This window comes from Aethalodelphis obliquidens, unplaced genomic scaffold (assembly GCF_003676395.1).
Source record: "Aethalodelphis obliquidens isolate GAN/ISIS:26980383/991018 unplaced genomic scaffold, ASM367639v1 scaffold16, whole genome shotgun sequence".
In the NCBI taxonomy this organism is placed as follows: domain Eukaryota; kingdom Metazoa; phylum Chordata; class Mammalia; order Artiodactyla; family Delphinidae; genus Aethalodelphis; species Aethalodelphis obliquidens.
The window spans coordinates 13,872,134-13,897,595 of record NW_020837960.1 but is presented as its reverse complement, the minus strand read 5'-3'; the positions used below and the strand labels follow the sequence as shown (position 1 = coordinate 13,897,595).

The 25,462-nt window shown below is 39.3% G+C and overlaps 1 protein-coding gene across 1 annotated transcript in view; it reads left to right on the top strand.

Moving 5' to 3' along the window:
* LCP1 (lymphocyte cytosolic protein 1) overlaps positions 1–25,462 on the top strand; it is a 55,032-nt gene that overhangs the window by 15,152 nt on the left and 14,418 nt on the right. Inside the window, exons 2-13 of the mRNA XM_027116250.1 lie at positions 3,741–3,829; positions 4,436–4,599; positions 4,757–4,886; positions 6,795–6,927; positions 8,961–9,042; positions 10,883–11,048; positions 12,407–12,549; positions 15,290–15,385; positions 19,391–19,586; positions 21,657–21,735; positions 22,314–22,428; positions 23,677–23,810. Of these exons, the coding sequence (XP_026972051.1) occupies positions 3,766–3,829; positions 4,436–4,599; positions 4,757–4,886; positions 6,795–6,927; positions 8,961–9,042; positions 10,883–11,048; positions 12,407–12,549; positions 15,290–15,385; positions 19,391–19,586; positions 21,657–21,735; positions 22,314–22,428; positions 23,677–23,810 (1,502 nt within the window). The 5' untranslated portion in view covers positions 3,741–3,765. The remainder of the gene's footprint in view (positions 1–3,740; positions 3,830–4,435; positions 4,600–4,756; positions 4,887–6,794; positions 6,928–8,960; positions 9,043–10,882; positions 11,049–12,406; positions 12,550–15,289; positions 15,386–19,390; positions 19,587–21,656; positions 21,736–22,313; positions 22,429–23,676; positions 23,811–25,462) is intronic.

The following is a 25,462-nucleotide window of genomic DNA, read 5'->3' as shown; positions in this document are numbered from 1 at the left end:
GGCAACAAACAACAAACGCTATCAGAGTAATTTAGGCTGGTGAAGCCTTCTTCTCCAATTCACCTCTTAAATTAATTCAATCTATTCTCTTTTCCTTTAGCTATTAAATCACTGGAGGGTTTTGGATTTTTTTAATTTGAAGGCTGTCTCACTATTTGGCTTCTCCCAGTTGATCCTTCCCATTTATGTAAATCTCTTACAAAAATGTGGTTTACCAGATGCTCAGGGTTTTTCATCTTGTCCTACCTGCCATGGTTTAAAAATCACATCGTTTTAAAATAACCCTACTTTCCCTTCCTAGGTCTTTTATTTGAATGGGCCCTGCAATTTTTATTCTAAAATATTTTCTCTGCTTTTTTACTGTACCATGATCTTGAGATTTTCTTTCTTACCCAACACTGTAATTCTTTCCTTTCTTCCCTGGCCCTGCCCTTGATCCTTAAAATACAGTCTCATTCCCTGCCTTTACATATATTTCTCACCAGTGTCTCACAGTGCTCTCAAATCTAAAACTCTTACGTCAAAGGATAGGCCAAGTTTAGATTCGGAGATCCCATTCATTCTTTTTTTTTTTTTTTTTTTTTTCGGTACGCGGGCCTGTCACTATTGTGGCCTCTCCCGTTGCGGAGCACAGGCTCCGGGCGCGCAGGCTCAGCGACCATGGCTCACGGGCCTAGCCGCTCCGCGGCATGTGGGATCTTCCCGGACAGGGGCACGAACCCGTGTCCCCTGCATCGGCAGGCGGACTCTCAACCACTGCGCCACCAGGGAAGTCCCAAGCTTTGATTTCTTAACACATGAAAGCGATAGCTTCCTGAGCTAGAACACCTGGATAGAGACTTCATATTATAGTTTTTTTAATCTCCCGTAGGCTAGGCATGTTATATACTTAATGAATAATTGCTGAATGAATGAATGAATGGGTGGATGGAATGAGTGTCTAACAGAAATGCAAAGCAACCTAAATAGACAGCATGGGAGAGGAAAAAAGACTTGAGAACTGGAATCTTGCTGCTCCTCTACCTGGCTGTGTGATCTGAAAGATGAATCTTCTCTGAGTTTCTGGTTCCTGCTCTATACAGTAGGGCTACATGTACCTATGCCATCAGCCTTCCTTGAGCAACATTATAAGAAACAGAAAACTTGCGTTTACTACATCCCACAAGTGTCCTCTTCTCCAGGCCTAGGTGAAGACATTGCTCTCAGACCTCAGTTCTCCTGCCCTAAGAAGAGTGGTTTGTCTTATGTAAATAGAGTGAATTATGTAACTGATACGTCCTTTCTTCATTGAGCATCTCGAGAACTCAGAGCTAGATTTTCAGCGTACTTCTAGCAAAACGTTCAGTCCTGACCATGTGTTTGAAATATGCAAGCTCTTGCTTGCTGTCCTCTTATTTCACCTAAGCTAATTACTCCTTCTCCCTGATCACATGATTTTATTGGTTTACTTCTTAGGTTTGGTTAGATCTTTGTAACTGGGCTCAGATTGTTTTCGGAACAAGGCTTGATTTAAAAAAAAAAAAGAAAGGAAACAAACAAAAAAAAAAGAAAGAAAAGAAGGAAGGAAAGAAGAAAGGAGGGAAGGGGGGGAGGGAGAGAGACAGAGAAACAGACAGACAAAAAAGGAAGGAAAGGAAGTGAAGGCAAGAAAGTCAGAAAGCCAGTAGCTGCCTCTTGAGGGTTATTGTGATGTGTGAGACTGTGTCTCCTTACGCAGTTAAGCCCTCGACAGTTTCTACCTTCCATCAGAGAACCCAATGGACCAGTACATTTTTAGATATAAGGTAAATAGTAATACAATAAATCTTTATTGATAATAAAAGATATTTTTAAAGGAATTGAAATAATAACAATATATGTAATTCCACGATTTTTAAATCATGCTCCCTGGAATTCCCACCATGCATAGATGACAAGGAGAAGGAGGTGGAATAGTGGAGGTAAGGTGACCTTCAGGGTCTTTTTCAACCAAAGGCTTTCAGAGTTGGTTTTTTTTTTTTAATTGAAGTATAGTTGATTTACAATGTTGTATTAGTTTCAGATGTACAGCAAAGTGATTCAGTTATACATATAGAAATATCTATTCTTTTTCAGATTCTTTTCCATTAGAGGTTATTGCAAGATACTGAATATAGTTCCCTGTGCTATACAATAGGTCCTTGTTGTTTATCTATTTTATATATAGTAGTGTGTATCAGTTAATCCCAAACTCCTAATTTATCCCTCCCCAGAGTTATTTTTATTTGTTCGCTGTTATTTACATGTAAGGTTTCTATTCACAGAGGGTTGCTTAGGAAAACAAAAGTTTGAAACTACTGATATATGTGATAAATGGTATGTGACAGGATAGTGAGTTGGTGGATAATGGATGAGGACTTGCAAAATTGAGCATAACGCATTTCTGGCCAACAGGTTTAAGTGCTGAAACTGTTCCCTTTCATGTGTGGTTGTTCATTGTCACTGAGAACAAGTACAGCACTATAAAATGATGTGCAAGTATAGAAAAGGAAATCCGTTTAAAACAGTATCCAGTCACAAATTTTAAATATTTTTAAAAATCAGTAATTTCACGAAAATTCCCCAAATATAATTATGCATAGAAGTACCCCTTCTCCCACACTCTCACCCCACTTATCCCTTCCCCACCAGGAAATCCTATAAGCTTTAATGGAGCTCCTATTTGAAACACGGGCGTGTGAATTAGCTAGAGACAAGAATATAATCCATTTTCTGTTGCAGTCTCTTTCTACCCACTAGAGGGCAGCCGTAAGGCACAGGGAAAGGGAAAATACTCAGGCATTAGCACTGTTTCTCAGCCAACACTAGCCTTTCTGAGAACACCTAAAAAGTCCCTCAAATTCCCATATATGAATGATTAGCGAGTCAGATTCCCTTCCTCTTTTCTTAAATATTTAGAGAACTTTGATAACTCCCTTTGAAGTTATAAAATTTATCTGTTGGCTTGGCCAAACCTATTCATTTGCAGTACGAACATGAAGATATCTCTTAAAAAGACATTTATATAAAAGTTGTGTTTTGGTTGTATATTTCTGTGTTTCAGACTACTCCAAAACGTGATTTTAAACAACCATCATTTTACCATCTCTCAGTTCTGTTGGTTTCAGAATTCTGGGCAATTCTGCTTCATGTGATGTTGGCTGAGCTTGTGTTCATCCGGGGGCTCAAGTGGGCTGGAATGTCCAAAATGGCCCACTCCGCTGGCTGGTAGTTGATGCTGGCTGTCGGCTGGGGGCACAGCAGGGACTGTTAACCAGAGCATCCAGTTTTCATACTTCATGTGGCTTCTTCCTGTGGCTTAGACATCTCACAGCACAGCAGTTATGTTCCAAGAGGGAACAGCCCAAGGATGAGCATTCCAAAAGGAGGGAGAATTCCAAAAGGCAGGAAGCAGAAGTTTCCAGCCCCAGACATGGCTTCTCCAGCCTTCTAAATGGTCAAAGCAGTCGCAGGATCAGCCCAGATTCAAGGAGAGGGAAATAAGTTCCATCTCCTGATGTGAGGAGAGAATCAAAGGGAGGAGAGAGACTGGTGCAGACCATCTTTGGAGATCACCACAATGAGGGTTAAGAAAAAGGCTATTGCTTACATTTTGGGAAGATAATTATAAGTCATGATGGATGCAGAGGAATATTTCTTTACTTAATAAATGAGAATTGCTTCTCTGTTGTATTTTAAGAACATACACATCAACCACTCCCTATGTTGTCCCCTCTCTGCAGATCTCTTGCCTAAAGCAATAAAAAAATGGCCAGAGGATCGGTATCTGATGAAGAAATGATGGAGCTCAGAGAAGCTTTTGCCAAAGTTGGTAAGTAAACCTGATACCTCAAGTCACACAATTCTCTTCTTTTTTAGTAGCTTTAGGACAGATGCGGTGACTGGTAACATGAGCAAAATAGCAGAAGGGACAGGAATACAGTGGTATTGGTTAGAGGAGCTGGGAAACATTTTTGAAAGCTGTTCTTCAAGAAGATTACTTCTTTCTCTATCTAAACATGGAATATGGGCCCTTTGTCATCTGTAGCCTTTCCTGGTAATGGCCAACTAAGTCTCATCTTTCATGGCTTGTCTGCTTTCTTTGGTTTCCTTTGTTTTCCTAGTATTCATACTTATTCTTACTCTGTAGCCCCAAACCTGTGATTTATTTTTGCATCTGTTTCTATGAGAGTCTCTTCAGATTCAGCTGTCAGAACCTCTGTTTTGAAATTATGACTCTTGGATGTTGGAAGTGATGCTAATGCCCATATCCAATAGCAACAGGCCTCTTGTGAGATTCTGACTTCGCATGGGGTCAGGCCACAACCCCGAATGACTGCCTCTCCTGCCCGCTCCCCTCCAATCCAGCCTACTCTCACCTCTCTTCATGCTGTGACCCAAATCGCCCCAAACCTTCAGCTCCCTGTTTGCCTTACAGATTCTGATGGCAATGGGTACATCAGCTGCAATGAGCTGAATGATTTGTTCAAGGCTGCCTGCTTGCCTCTGCCTGGGTACAGAGTGAGAGAAATTATAGAAAACATGATGGCTACAGGTGACCTGGACAAGGATGGGAAGATCAGCTTTGATGAGTTTATCAAGGTGAGATCCAAGGAGATGCATTTGAAATGTGGGAGTTCAATTCGGAAAACGTCCAGAAATACATTCCTACCCTCCTTGCTTCAGCATTGCTTATTCTTTCCTTTATGGTTTTCTCAATCACAGATGGGGTTTCTAAAGATAAATTATGTTTTTGCAGGTTTTTCTTGGCCTGAAAAGCGCAGACGTTGCCAAGACCTTTAGAAAAGCAATCAATAAGAAGGAAGGGATTTGTGCGATCGGGGGTACTTCAGAGCAATCTAGTGTTGGGACCCAACACTCCTATTCAGGTATGTGTACCAGTGTGGGGCGGGGAAGCTGAGGTGGAGAGAGTGTTGGGATGAGCTGAGGGCGGAGGGAGACAGAACCATGTCAGAAGGATCCACGTCTTCTAGGGTTACAGATTCCAAACTCAGTATTCAAACCTAAGGGGTACAAAGAAAGACAGATGTTAACATGAGTTTATTGACTACTGCCTATTTTCCTATGTATAAGTAGGCCAGCAGTTCTGGCTCCAGGTAGGGTCCGATACCAGATAATCTCATCAGCCTTTAAAAAGTACATTAAAGGCTGCCAAAATTCCTTTGTAAATCTTCTGGACAAAAAGAGCTACTCAAGCTTCTACCTCCAAAATGCCTACTGAGCGGTCAAAAAAAAGCTGTGTTTTCATTGATTTGAAGGAAAGTTGTATATTTATTCTGAAGGCTGCCATCCAGCAGCCTTCATGGAAACTTCTCCGGAACAGTACAGTAATCCAATAATTCCCAAACTGAGGTCTCCAAAACATTAGTTGATCTTAAAGATCAGCTCATGGTTAAGCACGATTCTTAATTGCGAAGAAAATTTCACAGCCTCTTACTATGTAAACGTGCGTTAGGAATCTCCAAGTCAATAAAATGCTGTGCGATGTTTCCCAAACTTGTGTGACTTAGGATTCTTCTGAGGGACTCTTTTTTTCAGTGACATGCAATTTGGGAAACACGGTGCTGGGCTGTAAGGCATAACTTGAGGCTTTATTAACATCTCTAAAATCAACTTCTGGCAGCTTTCCTGATAGGAAAGAAATAACATATCACAAATGATTTCATTTCATAGCAATTTCATTATACAGTTTTCCCCTGCTACCTGAAAGTAGAGTGTTCCTATGAAACCTTTCATAAACTGAAATGGCGTAAAGCAAAGAAGCAGTTACCTTAGGACATATCTTGCTAATGGAATGCACAGAATAAGTTGAGATGAGACAGATGCTCACAGACACAGTTCAAAACAATGGCCGCTCGACGCTGAGGTGCGGAATGTAGTTCCCCGGGAAGGAGCTGGGCAGGGCCATTCTCCCTGCTAGGGGTGCCCACCGCCTCTGTAAAACAAACACTGCAAAACAAACACGGACAGCTATTTTTACTTTTAACCTTTTCTCGTAAAAGCAAAAATCCTCTTCGGATTTCTTTTGGTTAACGGAAACAGGTACTAATGTAGGTCTTTTGTAAAAATGAAGTGGCGTACAGCAAGTTTCAAAAAGTGGGGTTACCTGTAATTGTATAAAGAAGCTCAGAGATATTGCAGAGATCGCCTGTGATCATCCCACATTTACATCAGCAGAGCTAGAGCTAAGCATTAAACCACATTCACATTGTATATAAATATAAATAAACATTTAATTATTTATATATATTTACATGTATAAAATACAGATATGTATATATTTACTTCTTTTTAAAAAAACATGTCTTTATTTTTTTAATATTTATTTATTTGGTTGTGCCGGGTCTTAGTTGCCGCAGGTGGGCTCCTTAGTTGTGGCACATGGGCTCCTTAGTTGTGGCATGCGTGTGGGATCTAGTTCCCTGACCAGGTATTGAACCTGGGCCGCCTGCATTGGGAGCGCGGAGTCTTAACCACGGTGCCACCAGGGAAGTCCCTATATATTTACCTCTAAATATAATATATTTGCATATATGTACCTTCTAAATCTGCTTGCTATATATATGTTTTATGATTGGAGTGAACAGAGATTCTGTGCCTATTTCCCCAATCATTTGAGATTTTTAAATGTCAATAAATGTGAGATGATAGGATAATGGATAAGATTAGCCGCACAATGTCTCTCCTAGGCACAAGAATCTAAGATCCATGTGTATAATTTTGTTTGTATCAGATTTTCACTTTGCAAATAAGTCATATTAATCATTTACTTGCAGAGGAAGAGAAGTATGCCTTTGTCAACTGGATAAACATAGCCCTGGAAAGTGACCCCGACTGTCGGCATGTCATCCCAATGAATCCAAACACCAATGATCTCTTCAGCGCTGTTGGAGATGGCATTGTGCTTTGGTAAATAACACAGCCTTCTTGGCTTCTGAAGGTTTCCCTAGAATTTTCTGGAATACCAGCAATTCACTGCATTTATCTTTAGGCTCACTTCCTCTGGTGCTCAGCTGGATCTGAAATGCTTTTCCAGACTTTCACGTGGCAGGTTCAGGAGAGCAAACTGATTTCAAAAGCAGCTTATAATGAGAAATGTAAAACTACCATCACTTGGGTGGAGGAGAGGTATGCACAGCACAGAGACAAACATGAACATAGAGATAGAGTAACACAAGATCAAAATCAATTATTTTTGGACTATATGTCATTTTGCTTCATCTGAGCATGGCCTGCTGTGAGAGTACATTGAATGATAGAATTGAATGATAATAGCAGCATGATAATTGAAGCATCCAATGCAAATCCTCAAGCAAAAGAACTATTATGTTGAACTACTATTATGAACTAAATATATGTTGTGTGAAAAAAAAAAAGAACTATTGAGTGGTGCACAAATGCTGCAGGCGCCTGGAAAAGGAGGGATGTATTCTATGCATGGGAGCCCTCTCAGCACGGTTGGGCAACGCAGGATGGTGCCTTTGAAGATGCCTCTGTGGCTCCTGCTTTGGCAGCCTCTCTGTCATTGTAAGATGTGGCATGAATGAGGAGGCTTGAAAGGCCCGATCTCAGGTGGGCTCGGGAATTGAAGGGAAAGATGTGTGGGCAAGACTTTGAGCCTCCTACCCCTCCTCTGCTCTGACCAGAGCAATTCCACTCTCGGTATTTTGTTTATTAGAGCTCACCATGAGATTTTATTTTTCAAAAGTTCAACGGCTGAAAAAAGACATCAGAAACCTAACCTGCATGTTCAGGTCCTGACTCTTTAGGTCCTGACTCTTTAAGACCACCCCCTGGTCTTCCCTCAATCTCTTTCTAGTTGTACCTCCCAAGACCCCCATGACTCAGGCACCCAGCCCAGGGCACGAGTGAAGGGTTGTAGGAATGATTGGATGCTTCATCAACCATACTCACTCTTCCCCATACACGCCCTGCTTACAACTTGAGACTCTGGCTTTGCCTTTTATTTTCCTTTTTAAGAATGTCCTTCCCCACCCTCTCCTCCTACACAAATCCATTTACTGTAAAACTCCTACTGATCTCTCCCTTCACTGAATTCTGAAAGCACATACTGTTTGTAGTACTTTGGGAGCCATTATAATGTTCTGCTTTGGACTGTTATGTAAATTTTCATATCCATATATTTTGTCTCTGTAATTTGACTCTAAGCTTTTCAAGGGCAGGGATATAGTATACTTTTTTAAGCCACCCCTCTCCTACTGTTTCCCAGAGCTTCTAGTTCACTAGAGTTTCATATTTTTCAAATAATGATTTAGGGGTTTGTTTTGCCTAAATTGCAATAAAGTGCCTTTTATTTAAATATATGTACACACACACACACACACAGAGCAAAGTTGTGGAAATACATCTTTATTTAAGCATCTATATGCCTAAAAATTGTTAGGAAAAAAGTTAATGTTGATTTCTCTTATTAAAAAAAGAAATAGTCACATTCAAGTTTATTATTCTTTGATTTTGTTGTTGTTCCTTTGGATTTTTTCCCAACTTCTTTTCTCTAAATAAGATGGAAATGAACTGAGGAAATTTATTTTTAATGACCCATTGGAGGTTAAACCAAAGCTAAGTGGGTAAAATAAGTTTTTCATAAATAATAGCTGTTTATTTTGGATGTCTGACCAATGTATTAGATACTTAAGTGGGAGACATTGCTAAAGTACTGATACTATAATGCCTACAGGAGAATATAAAACATTTTATTATATGATCAGTTGAAGGTATAGAGTTTGACCAGCTGTCAGATAGAAATTTAGACATTATATAAGCTCAAAAGTGTATAGGTAATCTTTTATATAGTGGAGCAATTTTCATGGCTAACAATGATGTTGCTGTCCTCTTTGCTTATGGCATTGCTAGAATTTAAACTCAGTGTCACTGGGCTCTTTTATTTAGAAGCCTGCTTTATTTAATTGTTTCTCTTTCAGTAAAATGATCAACCTATCAGTGCCGGACACAATTGATGAAAGAACAATCAACAGAAAGAAACTCACCCCTTTCACCATTCAGGTGTGTCTTCCCTGTGTTACCTTAATGTAGGATTGTGCTTTGAAGAAATGAGTCGCCGTGACTGCTGAGTCAGCCTTTTTCAGGCGCTCAGACATTACTTCCAAAGCCCAGGCTTTGGGCTGGTGATCTGTCATGACTAGTAGGGAGAGGGGGACACATTTCTATTTTGTCTTGTATTAATATAGTGGGGGGGGTGAGGGAAGTTAGTGAGTATTAGTAGTTGGGGCAGACTTTGTTCTGGCCATGTATGAATAAAATTCACATCGGCTAAAATTTAACTCAAACTTTCCCTGGCAATTTATCTCGGAGCTGATGCCAACTACACAATATTTTATCTGAAAAGATTAGCCTTTCTAAGAAGTGAGGGGGTAAAAAAAGAGAAGTGCTCTGGCAGCCTTCACGGTGCTATTGGCCACAGACACCCATGTGATAAATATAACTTGCTTTTATGCCTTCAGTTTGTCGATTAACTGCAACAGTGACCGGTAGTAAGTAAGCTGCATTTCTGTCTTATGTTCCAGCATTTTAACATTACTGTAATCTTTTGCTCAGAAACCACATCTCACTTCTTAAATCCTGAGCAATATATTATGTCCTGTTTGGATTTAAGCAACCCTGCGTTCCTAAAAAATGGAAGCCGTGATCAAAGCAAAAGCTATGATTAAACGTACATGAAGGCACTTAACGTCATATATAATCTTGATGTTAAATTTTAGTCTTGGCCGTAAGTGGACGTGATATTTTTTACTTGTCATTTTGAGCTCTACATTAGGGTAAAAACCCAGTTTTCTTCTGATAATCCCCTTCCCAATTCACTGGTGGCCTGTGTTTTGTTTTTAATCTGTCATAAAAACAAGTTCTGTACATCTTTGACTCTGATATCTCCTTCTTTGTGGACTCAAAAATAATAGTAGAGTTGACCCTTGAACCATGGGGGGAAGGGGGTGTGTCAGCCCTCCGCTCGGTCCAAAATCCAAATATAATTTACAGTCTGCCCTTCCTGTACTTGGTTCCTCCATAACCACGGTTCTGCGTCCCTGGTGTCAACCAACCGTGGATCATGTAGTACTGTAGTATTTACTATCGATAAAAACCTACATATAAGTGGATCCAGCAGTTCAAACCTGTGTTGTTCAAGGATCAACTGTAGAAAGACCCTGGACTGCAAATTTCACTGACCCTATCCCAACTGTATATGAGTTACCTTACATACATTGTTGTTAGTTATAAGAACATATAATCTGTATGCATGTGGATATGCGTGTGTGTGTTTGTGTGTGTGTACTCAAGGTCCCTAGATATTATAGATAATGAATAAATTGTCCTAGTAAAAACCGCTCTGTCTTTTCTAGGAATTTCATTTGAATCTTTTTCATTCCTTCAATATCCAATCTGAATGTCAAAAAGATATTTTGTTACTCTCTTTCATGACCTCGATTTACATCAACGACTGGGTTATTGACAATAGCTAGTCACAAGACAGTGACCGCCCTCAAATGTGCCCCTTCGTTGCTGGCTGATGGAGATGCTGAGAGCAGAGGCTCCATCAGAGAGCAGTATGGAAAGAGAAGACTGGTTAGTTTCATCGGGACCAGGATGAGCCTTCAGCTCAGGGCTCTGGCTTGATGGACTACGCCACTGCCTGAGCCCAGCGTCTGGTTACTGGATTTTACTCCAGTAAAATCCAGGTGTTACTCCCTGCTTTTTTTCAGTGTTAAAAATCTAGTGAAGACAATGCCTATGAACTTTCTAGAAGCAAAACGTTGCTGCTGCCGATCAAGGATGATCATTTGGCAGCTGCAAAGTCAAAAACAAAACTTGCATACTTTTTCCCCTTCAGGAGAATCTGAACCTGGCTCTGAACTCTGCCTCAGCCATCGGCTGCCACGTGGTTAATATCGGGGCTGAGGACTTAAAGGAGGGGAAGCCTTACCTGGTCCTGGGACTGCTGTGGCAGGTCATCAAGATTGGGTTATTTGCCGACATTGAACTCAGCAGAAACGAAGGTACCAGCAAAGCCTCCGACGTTAATAACGGCATGACTTTTTGTTAGTGCGTGTGTTGGGGGCTGTGAGAGGAAGATGTCAGGAGTTGTCAAACTCAGTTTTTGAAACGACAGTTATATCCAATCCATTGTATTAATGTAACACATTCTATCCACACTGCCCAGACTTTTTAAAACAACAGAGCAAAAGCTTTTTTAAGACCACAGGCTTGTTTAGAACCTAGAGCTCAGTCTAGCTGAGCTTGAGGTTGGGACCCCAACCTCAAGAGCTTTTCTGAGCTCACTTTGCCTTTAGATGCTTTGTAACAAATTAGGCTAATTTAAACTTGGATTTTACAAAGTGATTCACATTCGTATACTGCAGTGATAGCACCAGAGTAGAAACTCAGTCTCTTTCTTACCAAGATTATAGGAAATTACATTTAGAGTTTCAGAGTTCTCAACTAAGTATTTGTAGCTGTCATTCTTATCCCACCTGCTGTCAGCGTCCTAAGCATTTAAACAATTCAGCCTGTCCTTTAGACAGTAATAGTAGACCTTGATAAATATACAAAACACACTGTTACCTTTCATTTTTCCTGTACAGATCCTAGTAATATGAAATCTGTAGCCAAAGTCTAACCTTTTATATATATATATATATATATATATATATATATATATAAAATTATATTTAATTTACATGTCCAAATCAAAGTAACCAGTGAAGAATCCTGGGGTACCATTTGAAAACCAATATATTAAACAGAATATAAAGAAGAAACAAGCAAATAGGGAACTTAGAACACATTAGAAAGAATATTGATTTGCAAATAATGACGTCAGCTAAATTTAAACCTTCTAGCTGAGCAAAAATGACTTAATTCATCTGGGAAACAGAGGAAAGAGTTAATTACACTTTCTGAGATGCTATAATTATGCAGGTAAGCATTTGAAATATAAAACACCTATGGGAATAAACAAGAGGACATTGTCATGATTATGAAATAGATCTCTTAAAAGCAAAAATGTCATATTGTATCAAACGTGCTCTGACAGACCCCGCAGAGTATTCTGAGTCGATAGTCTGGGTTATTTCCACGGCTCTGCTCCTGTGTTCTGAGGCATAGCACTGATATTCATTGGTGCCTTGACTTCTCCACCCGAAAAATGGGGATAATAACTAGGCTTACAATACCTTACACCTCTTTTTAGGGAATAATAATAAAGTGTTTATTCCATGGGAAAGGCTATATGTCCCTCTATCCCAGAGAGATAACGTGGTATCTTTGACTTCCCAGCAGGGCTTAGTTTAATTTATAACTAATCCCCCCAAATATCCCCTGCATTTATTTTTCTTCGGTTTTTGCGCTTCTTCAGCACTGGCTGCTCTTTTGAGAGAAGGGGAGAGTCTGGAGGATATGATGAAACTCTCCCCTGAGGAGCTCCTGCTGAGATGGGCTAATTACCACCTGGAAAACGCAGGCTGCAGCAAAATCAACAACTTCAGCAGTGACATCAAGGTAGGAGGAGTGGACTTTGTACACGACTAACCACAGGGGTGGAGGGAATTGGGGCATTAACAGAGAAGAGACAAAGATAAAGACAAAGGGGCTTCATCTCTTCAGAAGTTCTGGCGTTAGTTAGAGTGGCCGGTGCTGTTTCGGGGCCCATGCTGTTCTCGAGTCCATGTGCAGCTCCAGCTCAGGGCCACATGCAGACCTGCCCAAGGCCCTAGCAACCGCACCACATCAAACGAGATGGGTGTCCCCTGGAGTTTCAACATCAGAACGTAGAGGGATGAGGGTGAGTTAGGGGAAGAGCAAGAGGTAAGACTGATTTTTAGGTAAAGAGAGTCTGTGTAGGATTCTAATGTCTTTCTGATTTTATCAACGGGAGCATCAGATGGGGATTCCTTTAAAAAAAATTAAACCAGGATTACTCTTCTAATTATCCTAATCATAGCAAACAGTATGTACTGCATGCCAGGCACTGTTCTAACTGCTTTATGCATGTATTGACTCATTTAATCCTCACAACAGATCTTTGAGATAAGGATTATTATTTGCTCATTTTGCAGATAAGGAAACCGAGGTAAAGAGAATATAAGTAACTTGTTCGAGTTCACATAGCTGGGGGAGTGGGGTCAGGACTCAAACTGAGCAGTTGACCTCCATGATACTTGACCACCATACATACTGCTCCTCTAAAACAATTCGTAAATTTCTTGAAAGCTTTTTATTTGTAGAAACTAGAGTGATGTTTAAAAGATAATGATTCTGGAAACCATCTGCAATGAGAATTAACCCCACAAATCGTAGAAGACACAGTTAGTCCTACAACAGCGATCCAGAGGGGGAAAGCCTGAGGGAAGCATGCACTGTAGTTTTCAAGTTTGTGAAAAGTTCCATGCCAAGGTGAAAGGAGCAGCTTGTTAGCATTGATAACAGATGGGCCGACACAGAAAGAGCTTAAGGAGCGGGAAGGAATGTCAGTCCTAGGAGGAAATGGTATGAGATGCTGGAATGCAACGTGAGAAAAACATTCCAGTCTCCACTTTCTCAAAAGTTAAAGACATTTTCTCCAAAGAGAAAGAGTCAGAGGAAAGGTCACATGACTCACCAAGTCAACCCAGGCTTGTAATTCTTGAGTGACAACTTCCCCCTGCTGTGGACTTAATGGCTTTTAGAACTCAAGGTCTGCCAGGCACAGTACCAATTAGAGTGAAGCTTCTAGATGGAAAGTCCCCAGTTCCTTAGGACATAAGCTAATAATGCCAAATTTATTTTTTCTAACTACACAACTTTCATTGGTTATTAACATTCTTCTTGCACCACCAGCCAAACTGGGATTAATCAGAAACTGGACAGCATCCATTTGTGCTCAACACTTAGGTTCTGCAATCATTTCAGCCAAAATTCTCAAACTTTTCAGATAAAATTAGGATGCTTGGTTGGAGCCATAAATTTACCTGAGTTCCTATGACTGAAAGGCTGTGTTCTTTAGACTATGAGATAGGAACTGGCAAGCTGAGCACTTACACAGTGGTTGTGCCTGTTTTCTGGGAGTAGCTGCCTCACCACCAACGTCAGTGCTGTGACATGTAAGTCTGACCATGTGGCTCAGACTTTGGGAGGTGCCCTTAAATCACACAAAGTCAGCAAAGGAGGGGAGAACCCCCAAAATACAATGAATGAGACAAGTCTCTTAGGGTCTGGTGAAATGAGGTGACTCTTAGCAAAGCTAAACAGATGGGACACATGATGTGCAGATTTTATTCATGCCTAACCCTGCGTGGAACTTTCACTGACTTCGAAATACCTACAGCAAAAAGTAAGAGAAAGGAGAAGGTAGAGAGAAGAGATGAAAATCAGTTTCCCCAGGTACAGCATCCATGGCCGGTGCTCTCTCTTCTCATCTTTCTAATGTCACAGGAGGTGAGCATACCTCTGCTCTCCCTGGGCTCTACCCGGTTTTTAAAAACAAACAGAGCGACAGCTGATTTTTCAGTCTTTAAGAGAAATTAAGATGTCTTTAAATGATTTAAATAAACTACCTGAAAATCTGTATGCTTTCATTGAATGCGAATAAACTTGTAATTTTAAGACTATGATTCAGAAAATGTTTTGTCAATAAGCCTATTTCCAGAATCTAAGAAAACATGAGAATTCAGTATCCATATCTACTCTGCAATAGCTAAACTAAACCACTTTTTCTAGCTTCTTGATAAATAGTAAATGCACTTCCCTTAATATTGCTCCCTTTACATAAAGACTGCTTGTGAATGCTTCAATATTCTGTCTTCGAAATCTTTTTCTTTTGATGATTGTCCATTTAAATGTGTTTTTAAACTCTGCCTTAAACTTCTGCTTCCTTTTTCTGTCACTTTTTTTTTTTTAACTAAACCTTAGCTGACTGACTTCTACAGCAATATAAAGGTATATATATTTTCCTGTATACAATTTAATACATGTAAACAAATTATTTTTCTCCCCTAAGATCAACAGAATAGCATTTGCCTTTTATGTATGTCCTGTATTTTCAGCTGTTATACTCCTTTTAAAAAGAAAGGCAAATGTAATATATAAAGAGATAAATAGAAAATTCAAATTAGTGAATGTTCCCAGCTTTGTTAATTAAGTTGCATTCTTGAATGATAGTTGGATGAGAAATGAAATAGGTTTGCTTTGGGGAAATTATTGTCGTGCTAAGTATGTAATTAGCTGTGCCATTTTGAAATTGTAATTTCCTCATTTCTCACAGGACTCAAAAGCTTATTACCACCTGCTTGAACAGGTGGCCCCAAAAGGAGACGAAGGAGGTATTCCTGCTGTTGTTATTGACATGTCAGGACTGAGGGTAAGGCCACGCCCCAAGTCGTGTCAGATGTGATGATTCCTCTGCATTGGCTGTTCCATTGCCCTATGGGATGCTGGCTCCAGAGTTCCATGAGTGGACACCTCTACTTAGAGCCGTGTTAAATTGTTAAAAACTGTTAACAGTTTTGGGTTGTAACTGTGGAAAATTGAATCTGGAATTAAAATTAAGGAAGGAGAGGAATGCTAATTAAATGCCACACACCGTCAGAGGCACTTCTGCATGTGTCCCCTCATTTACCAGGCCCTACAACACCAAGAAGGATTCTTTTTTCCATTTTTAGGTACCTGAATATTATTTCTAGAAATAGACAGGATATTTACACAAATAAATAAATTCCCACTATCACGATGAAAAACAAAATGAGATTTAGAGGGGTTCATTAATATGTTCAAGATCATGTGACAGATTAGTGGAAGTCATGTGATCCAAGGCTGGGGCTCTGTCCTCTATTAATCCTAATAAGAGGAAAGCCCGCTTGCTGGGTTCTTCCTATGTGCCAGGTGTTATGCTGGGCATGTTGCTTACACTGCCCCTAATCCTTGCAAACGTCACTAAAGTAAGTGCTCATAACTCTGTTTTATAATTGAGAAAACTGAAGGTCAGAAACGTTAATAATCACCTCATGGCCACAGAGGCAGTATGTGGCATAGCAAGGATTTAAGCCCAGGATGGCTCCGAAATCCACTCAGCCACAGCCCTGCCTCACTACACCCTTGAGGGTCACGGGAGAAAGGGCTGGACAAGACCGTCTGAGTTTTTAGAGGTGTCTGGTATGAGGACCCATTGAAAACAAAGTGGACAGCCTAGAAGAAATGGACAAATTCTTAGAAAGGTATAACCTTCCAAGACTGAACCAGGAAGAAACACAAAATATGAACAGACCAATCACAAGTAATGAAATTGAAACTGTGATTAAAAATCTTCCAACAAACAAAAGTCCAGGACCAGATGGCTTCACAGGTGAATTCTATCAAACATTTAGAGACAAGTTAACACCCATCCTTTTCAACCTCTTCCAAAAAATTGCAGAAGAAGGAACACTCCCAAACTCATTCTATGAGGCCACAGTCACCCTGATACCAAAACCAGACAAAGATACTACAAAAAAAGAAAATTACAGACTAAGATCACTGATGAATATAATGCAAAAATCCTCAACAAAATACTAGGAAACAGAATCCAACAATACATTAAAATGATCATACACCATGATCAAGTGGGATTTATCACAGGAATGCAACGGTTCTTCAATACATGCAAAACAATCAATGTGATACACCATATTAACAAACTGAAGAGTAAAAACCACATGAAAGGATGCTCAACATCACTAATCATTAGAGAAATGCAAATCAAAACTACAATGCAGTATAACCTCACACCAGTTAGAATGGGCATCATCAGAAAATCTACAAGCAACAAATGCTGGAGAGGGTGTGGAGAAAAGGGAACCGTCCTGCACTGTTGGTGGGAATGTAGATTGATACAGCGACTATGGAGAACAGTATGGAGGTTCCTTAAAAAACTAAAAATAGAATTACCATATGATCCAGCAGTCTCACTACTGGGCATATACCCAGAGAAAACCATAATTCAAAAAGACACATGCACCCCAGTGTTCATTGCAGCACTATTTACAATAGTCAGGTCATGGAAGCAACCTAAATGCCCATCAAGAGACGAATGGATAAAGAAGTTGTGGTACATATATACAATGGAATATTACTCAGCCATAAAAAGGAACGAAATTGAGTCATTTGTTGAGATGTGGATGAACCTAGAGACTGTCATACAGAGTGAAGTAAGTCAGAAAGAGAAAAACAAATATTGTATATTAACGCATGTATGTGGAACCTAGAAAAATGGTACAGATGAACTGGTTTGCAGGGCAGAAGTTGAGACACAGATGTAGAGAACAAACGTATGGACACCAAGGGTGGAAAACCGTGGTGGGGTGGGGATGGTGGTGTGCTGAATTGGGCAATTGGGATTGACATGTATACACTGATGTGTATAAAATTGATGACTAATAAGAACCTGCAGTATAAACAAACAAAAAAACAACTAATACTAAACTTTCTTTGGGTTATTTGTATGGAAATATATTAATATAAATGTTTCAGACATTACATGAAATTTCTAAAAATCTTATATGTTCTGGTATAATGTTATAAGTCATAATTCTAGTTATTACTTTAAAATGTATATCTCAGAAATAACTAAATTTCCTTGTCAATTGCATTATTATGAACTTTCATCAAATCTTTAACCGTGGTCATTTTTAAGTCTTTTGTCATTTACAGACAGTTTTGGGTGTACTCTGATGCTTTTGCAAAAATGTTCCTATAAAAGGGTTTCATCTTCAAGGAATTCATGGAAACGACTCTGACAAGTACAGGTTTCTGGTAACTGACTATACTGCTGAACTGAATGAATAAGAGTTTTCAGAACTCTAATGGAAAACTGATGAATTCATAAAAGTACTAACAAAAGATCAAGATGAAAAAAAAATTACATGGGACTGAGTGAACTGATGAAGATGATTATAATTTTTGTGACTTTCTGTTTGAATAAAAAAAAATCCCACAAGGACTCAGAGGTGTAAAAAATATACAAATCAATTTTCACTGCAAGTAAAGGAGCTGTTACAGTGGAGGATTACTGGACTGAATGTCAATATTATGACATAGTATGAGTGTGTTTCGTGTTTGGTAATTGCAATCATTGTTGCTTTTGTTGTGGTCATCCAAAAAAAAATTTATTCTTACAGTTGTCTCATCTGTTGTTCAGCCACATTATCTGACACAGATAGGATTTAGAGAGAATAATCTTAGAAAATCAGTATGGTTGAAATCCTCAAGAAAAAAAATCCTGTGGGTCAATCCAAAAGAAAATCTTGATGGAATGTTTTTATCTTATGTAGAAAAACAACTTTGGAAAGAAAATAAAAGATTTTGCCAAAAAAATAAATAGAACCATACAGTATAAAAAAAAAGAAAACAAAGGGCACAACAAGGGTCCGATTAAAACTTCAGTTTTGCCAGCACTTTAGTATTGATGTAGAGAAGTTGCCTTACCCATTCTTGTGCCTCATTTCATATCATTAGAGTTAAATCCAATGAGTTAATATTAAAGTTAACTCATTCCTGCATGAGAAGTAGAGGTTCTGAAATGTATAGTGTTATCTAGCAAAGCATCATATTAAGAGATAATTCTAGTTTTAATAAGTTCCAGTTGTCTGAAAATTTGTGGTTTCATACACTTTTAAGAGCATTAAAGGGCAATGGACCATATTTCAACAAAACTTTAGTTTTTTGGTAAGAGTCTGTTTACAAATGACTGGAGATTCTCTAGAACTATTTGAATAGACTTTTAATACATTAAGGGAGTGATCCTCAATCTGAAGTCTGCAGAAGCCAAATAGATATTATATATTTATCGATGACACTGTGTAGCTTAAATTTATTTTGTCTGAGCTGCAAGTACACCAACTCAGTGTGGGAAAGGCGGTTAAACCAATCAGAAGTTCTTGTTGGCAGATGTAAATAGCTTTGATGAACTGAAAATAGGAATATAATTTATTATTTAATAAATGAACATTTTTCATGAGGTCTATGCAAGAAGATAATAAAAAGGAAACCTAATGGTTGAAAATAATTAAGATGAACTTAAATGATAAAACTGTAGAATCTACTGAATCTCTTTAAAGACAAGACAACCAACTATTCATCTGAAATGGTTCCGTTCTGTATAAAGATGGAAGGACTTGATTACTTAACTTCTGAGATTCCTTTTACTTGTGACTTTCTGATTTTGGTTCAGGCAAATACAAGTGATAATTTGCTGTTTTAAGTGTCCATCTGAGGTTGAATACTAAGGGTTTCAGTAAGATTCCCATCTCTTTTTCATATTATTATCCATGTCTACTTTGTGCCTAGAGAGGCTTTGACCCAGCCTTGAGACGTCCGTCCTTTTTCATTGCAGGAGAAGGATGACATCCAGAGGGCAGAATGCATGTTGCAGCAGGCGGAGAGGCTGGGCTGCCGGCAGTTTGTCACAGCTACAGATGTTGTCCGAGGGAACCCCAAGTTGAACTTGGCTTTTATTGCCAACCTCTTTAACAGATACCCTGCCCTGCACAAACCAGAGAACCAGGACATCGACTGGGGGGCCCTTGAAGGTAACTGGAAATTGGTTGCTTAAATGTTCGGAAAAGCGGTCACAATTCTAATTCAAGGGCAATTCAAAATCACCTCCTACGCAAACATAAGCCCCTCACGTGGAAGATTTGCAAACAGGTCATCAATTCTCTGGTACATAACAAAGAGAATAAATAGATGAATCAAGTCAGTTACAGACAAACAGGAATAATCAAATACCATTATATCACATCCATTATACATAGGCTTCATCCATTATCAGAATTAAATGTTTTAGGGAAGACAATGCATTTAATTATCAGATGAAATAAATCCTGAGTTCCAAAAACCTCATTTATGTACTTAATGGACTGAGTGTTAATTCCTAGAGGCAAGAAATTGCAGCCACGCATCATTTAAAAATGATATTTAACTTATGTTAAGAGATGCTCACTGAAATTTTTGTTTTGCTTCTTTGATTTGGATAATGGGGGCCACAAAATAAGATTTTGAGGAAGAATCCATGACCGTTACATTTAGGAGGTTAAAGCCCTAAGACTGGACAAAAAAATCACACAGCTTTAGTCAAGTTCTAATAGATGATAGTGCCAGAGATGTTTTTCTTTTTTTCATCGTGAATTGTCCCGATATTGAGACAGAAAATCAATACAAAAGTAATAATAAATGAATGTCACCGAAGAAAGAAAATCCAGATTTAAAGAATTGGTTGATCCTTTTCTGCAGCGCTTTACTCTAGCTGGAAGTGCAAAATCAATCTGTGTTCCAACGCTGCTGCATTTGTATGATTTGATAAACAGTGGTCAGGGGTCTGTGCATTCTGTTGACTACCAAATATGTATGTCAAGCCCTCTAATCACCCGTTTCTAGCTGCCTCTAGATCATCCAGATTTGGGTCCATCACTATCGCTTGAAATTCAGCATATACAAGACAGAATTGATCATTTCCCCTTCCCGCATTGCCTCTCTACCCCCTGCCCCCATTCCATCTACTCTCCTTTAGAAATTCTCCATTTCCATTAATCATACCGTTTTTTTTCTTCAGTTACCAAAACTCTGGGTTCCACTTTGATATGTTCCTCTCCTTCCCGCCAAAATCTCTTGAATCAATAAATACTAATAATTCTTCCCCCAGAATGACCTTTAGATTGTTATTTTTCCTTTCGGCTCTTCCGGACTCTTATTAAATCATACACCAACTATTTCACTAGGTCTTAGGGGCCTACTCCTCCATCCATCAAGCACTTGCATGTGCCCACGTGCTGATGTCAAACACTATCCCCTCTGTGTGTTTAATTTAAATGCATTTTGCCTTTCAGTAATTCTGCACACTGCAGCCGAGCACATCACAGTGCTGCTTTCGTTACATCTCCGCCTTGCTCAAGAATTTATCATAGTGATAAAAAAAAGAACCCCATAGTGACTGTCATTGTCTAATATATCAACCAAAATCTGCTACCTGGCATCCGAAGATGCCTGATTCTGCTTCCAGCCACTAGACAGCCTTGTCTCTGTGGCCTATACAACACAGATCCCTGAAAAATCAGTTCCTAATGGTTTTAAGACAGACCTTGCCTATCGCTCCCTTTGTGTTCATATTTACACAATCTCCTACTTCCACTCCTTACTTATCCCCCCAGATCCTCTCCTCTTTCCTCTTTAGTATCCAGATTTTACTAACCCTCTAAGGTAAAGCTCAGATTGCGCTCCCTCCAAATTTAGCCCACAAAATTCTCTCCTTTATCTCAACTCGAATATAAATATCTACCTCATATTTTAGCCCTCCAGCTTGCATGATCCCTCTTTGATGCCTAAAATACTTGTTTTTCCAGAAAGAATGTAAGCCTTTGAGGGACAGCCCTGAAGAGTTTCCCCACACAGGATGTTGCGCACGACTCATAGATGCTCTAGAGATACTCATTGAATTGAAATGGGAAAAAAAAATTAACACAGAATAGCAACCCTCATCCAAATCCATTAGGGTTTTTTTTTCTACTTTCAGTGTTTATTACAGCTTCTTTAGTTAAACTTTGATCATAAAAAAAGGCATATTTTCTAGGTACGTGAAAGATAACTGGTCTTCATTCATTTAGGTGAGACAAGAGAAGAGCGGACATTTAGGAACTGGATGAACTCCTTGGGTGTAAGCCCTCGAGTCAATCATTTGTACAGGTAAGAATATTGGAAGACTCTTCCTTAATATGAGGTACCAAGACCTGGAAAGATCCCCAAGATTTCAAATACCACTGTGGTGTGCAATTCTCTTCACAAAGTGTGTGCACCTCGGTGAGAAGGGGGAAATGCCACGTTGAGCAGCAGATGTGAAGAAACTCACTTCCATACACCAACCTTGCTGTGTATTTAGTACAAAAATCATAACCCAGCAGCCAAAGGACAAATGGAATCCCTGTTGTAAACCCAAGATCTGCTCAGAAGCAGGCCAAACAGTAAATGTTCAGTTTGTGGCTGTGTCTCCTATGCCATTTGTTAGAGCCGTATTTCTTTTTCTGGAGGCTGCGTGTTTCTGCTGAAGGGGCAAAGGTGGTCACACCTGGGGGAGACCTCCAGTCAATTCCCTCCCTTTCTCTGAGTCGAGGTTTCTTCACCTCTAAAGATGGAGCTACTGATGCCAGTGTTGCCAATTGCTGGGAATGTTCCTTGAGCTAATATATAAGGAATTGCCTGGCCCGCTGCAGGAGCTTCATAAATGCTGAGTATCTGAGAATTCTTTTGTGTTTGTTTTTGTTCAGTGACTTATCAGATGCCCTGGTCATCTTCCAGCTCTATGAAAAGATTAGAGTCCCTGTTGATTGGAACAGAGTGAACAAACCACCATACCCCAAACTGGGGGGCAATATGAAGAAGGTAAACAATGACTCTTTTTTTTTTTTTTTTTTTTGGTTGCGTTGGGTCTTCGTTGCCGCATGTGGGCTTTCTCTAGTTGCATCGAGTAGGGGCTACTCTTCATTGCGTTGCGCAGGCTTCTCATTGCAGTGGTTTCTCTTGTTGCGGAGCTCGGGCTTTAGGTGCATGGGCTTCAGTAGTTGTGGCACATGGACTCAGTAGTTGTGGCTCGCGGGCTCTAGAGCACAGGCTCAGTAGTTGTGGCGCACAGGCTTAGCTGCTCCGCGGCATGTGGCATCTTCCAGACCAGGGCTCAAACTTGTGTCCCCTGCATTGGCAGGCGGATTCTTAACCACTGCGCCACCAGGGAAATCCCAAACAATGACTCTGCTGATGTTCTGGTAGGCAGTTGAAGTCATAAGCCTGCAAGAGTACCTTGTGAATACTTTATCAGGAGGCCAGACTTAGATAACTGTTTATCCATGGATTAAATTAGAGTACTGCAATCAGAAACCTGAACGGTTTTATTAAAGTGAGTTCATTATTTCAGTTGATTACTTAGTTATAATTCCATGTTGGATGTCTTTAAACTTTATGATGTAAAAATTCTAATTAAGATAATTAGAGCAAGCAGAGCTGCAGGGTTGCTTTTGCCCCAGCAAGATCATCATTCTAATTTTCTAAAGAATCGAAGCCTTGTACTAACAGTTTGACTTGTACAAATAGTATGTCTAGTGTCAACGTAATGGGAACACATTGTTTTGTAAAAGCAGCCACGGGGTTGGCACGAACATTTCCCACCATTCCTCATGCCTGTGACCCAATGATGCATGCGTCACAGCCACAGGAATACCTGTCCCACATGTCGGTCTACCGTGTGTGTGTAGGATGGAGAATTCAGATGTTCTATGTCAATCTCTATGAATTCAGCTGTTTTAGGAACATTATAGACAGGTCACTTAGTAGGGCTGACTAGTTCTGTAGTGCGATGTAGCCATGAAAATGTTCATCATCCTAATTCATTTTGGTTTTGCCCTTAAAGTACACTATGAATATGTTTTTGGTGGGGGTGAGGGGTTCCATTTAAGAAAAGACAGAAAATCATTTGACTAACTTAGCATCCTAGACTTGCAGGACCAGGCGAGGCTGGAGACATCAATCAATCTCACCTTATTGTTTCATTTCGTGTCTTTATTATCTTATTTTCTCGGGTATTTATCATCATCGAGATGCTGACATTAGATTGTTTCCCTTCCCGCTCATTAACAGCTTGAGAACTGTAACTATGCAGTGGAACTGGGGAAGAATCAAGCGAAATTTTCCCTGGTGGGCATTGGGGGCCAAGATCTCAATGAAGGAAACCGCACCCTGACATTGGCCTTGGTTTGGCAGTTAATGAGAAGGTAATGCAACCTGGGGGAATGACATTTTATTGAATGTATTCTTCATCTAGAAAAATACTTGCAAATTTCAGAGTTGTGATTTAATTTGATAAAACTATATTTTAAGCTAAACTTAAAACCAAAGGAATGTTGGCAGAGCAGTCCTGCTTTATTTTTTTCTTCTGTTCAGTTCTGACAGTTCTGTTTCAGGTACTTTGAAACTCTGTTATTAGGTTCGTCAGTGTTTTAGATTGTTATGTTCTCTTAATGAATCACCCTTTTTCATTATGGAGTGACCCTGTTTATGCCTGGTAATATTCTTTTCTCTAAAACCTATTTTTCCTGATATTAATACAGCCAGTCCTGCTCCTTCTCGATTAGTTTAGCGTGGCACATTTTTTTTCCATCCTTTAACTTTTAACTGATTTGTGTAAATACAGTCACTTATCTTTTAAAGGCGCTTTCAGAATAAGGGGGGAAATATGCTATATTTACCTACCTATCTGTCATTTCAGGTTCTCTTCTTCCCATGGTGTAGATCTAGATTTCGATCTGATATCATTTGCCTTCTACTTGAAATATTTCTAGCAGTGCGCCATCTGTTGGCGAGGAATTATTTCAGCTTCTGTCTGTCTGAGAATACCTTTATTATATTTTCATTTTTGAAAGGTATTTTATCTGAGTGTACAATTCTAGGTTGATAGTTTTTTCTTTCACTATTTTGAAGATGTGTTCACTCTCTTCTAGCTTGCATCATTTCCACTGATATATCTGTTGTCATTCCTGTCTTTGTTCCTCTGTATGTAATATGTCTTTTTTCCTCTGGCTTCTTTTAAGATTTTCTCTTTATCACTCATTTTAAGTAATTTGGTTATGATGTGCTTTGGTGTTTCTTGTGCTTGAGGTTTCTTGAGCTTCTTGAATCTGTGGGCTTACAGTTTTCACCAAATTTGGAAAAATCTTGGCCGTTATTTCTTCAAATATGACTCCTGTACCCACCCTCTAGTTTTTTGGGAACTCCAGGTACACATTTATTTGGTCATCTGAAGTTGTCCCAAAATTCACTGATCCTCAAATCATCTTTTTCCTTTATATTTCATTTTTTCCTCTCTCTCTTTCATTTGGGATCATTTCTATTGCCTTGTCTTAAATTCACCACTCCCTTCTTCTACAATGTCTACCATTAATTCCATTTGGTGTATACTTTTTTATCTCCGACATAATAGTTTTCATGTATAGAAATTTGATGCGGGTCTTTTTGACATCTCCTCTATGTCTTTCCTTAACACGCTTGAACATATAGAATATAATTGTAATAACTGTTATTTCTGGGTCTGTTTCTATTAACTGATTTTTGTCTTCATTATGGGTCATACTTTTCTACTTCTTTGCATGCCTACTGATTTTTCATAGTATGTGAGGCACTGTGAATTTTACCTTGCTGTGCGCTAGATATTTCTGTATTCCTTTAAATATTCTTGACTTTTGTCCTGGGATGCAGTTAAGTTACTTAAGCACAATTTGATCCTTTGGGGGCTTACTTAAAATCTTAATTAATCTCGAGCTAATTTTGTCTCTCAATATTGAGATAATCTCTTCTGAGTACTTTACTTGATGCTCCATATATCATGAGATTTTTCCACTCTGCCTGGTAGGGACCAAATTTATGCCAG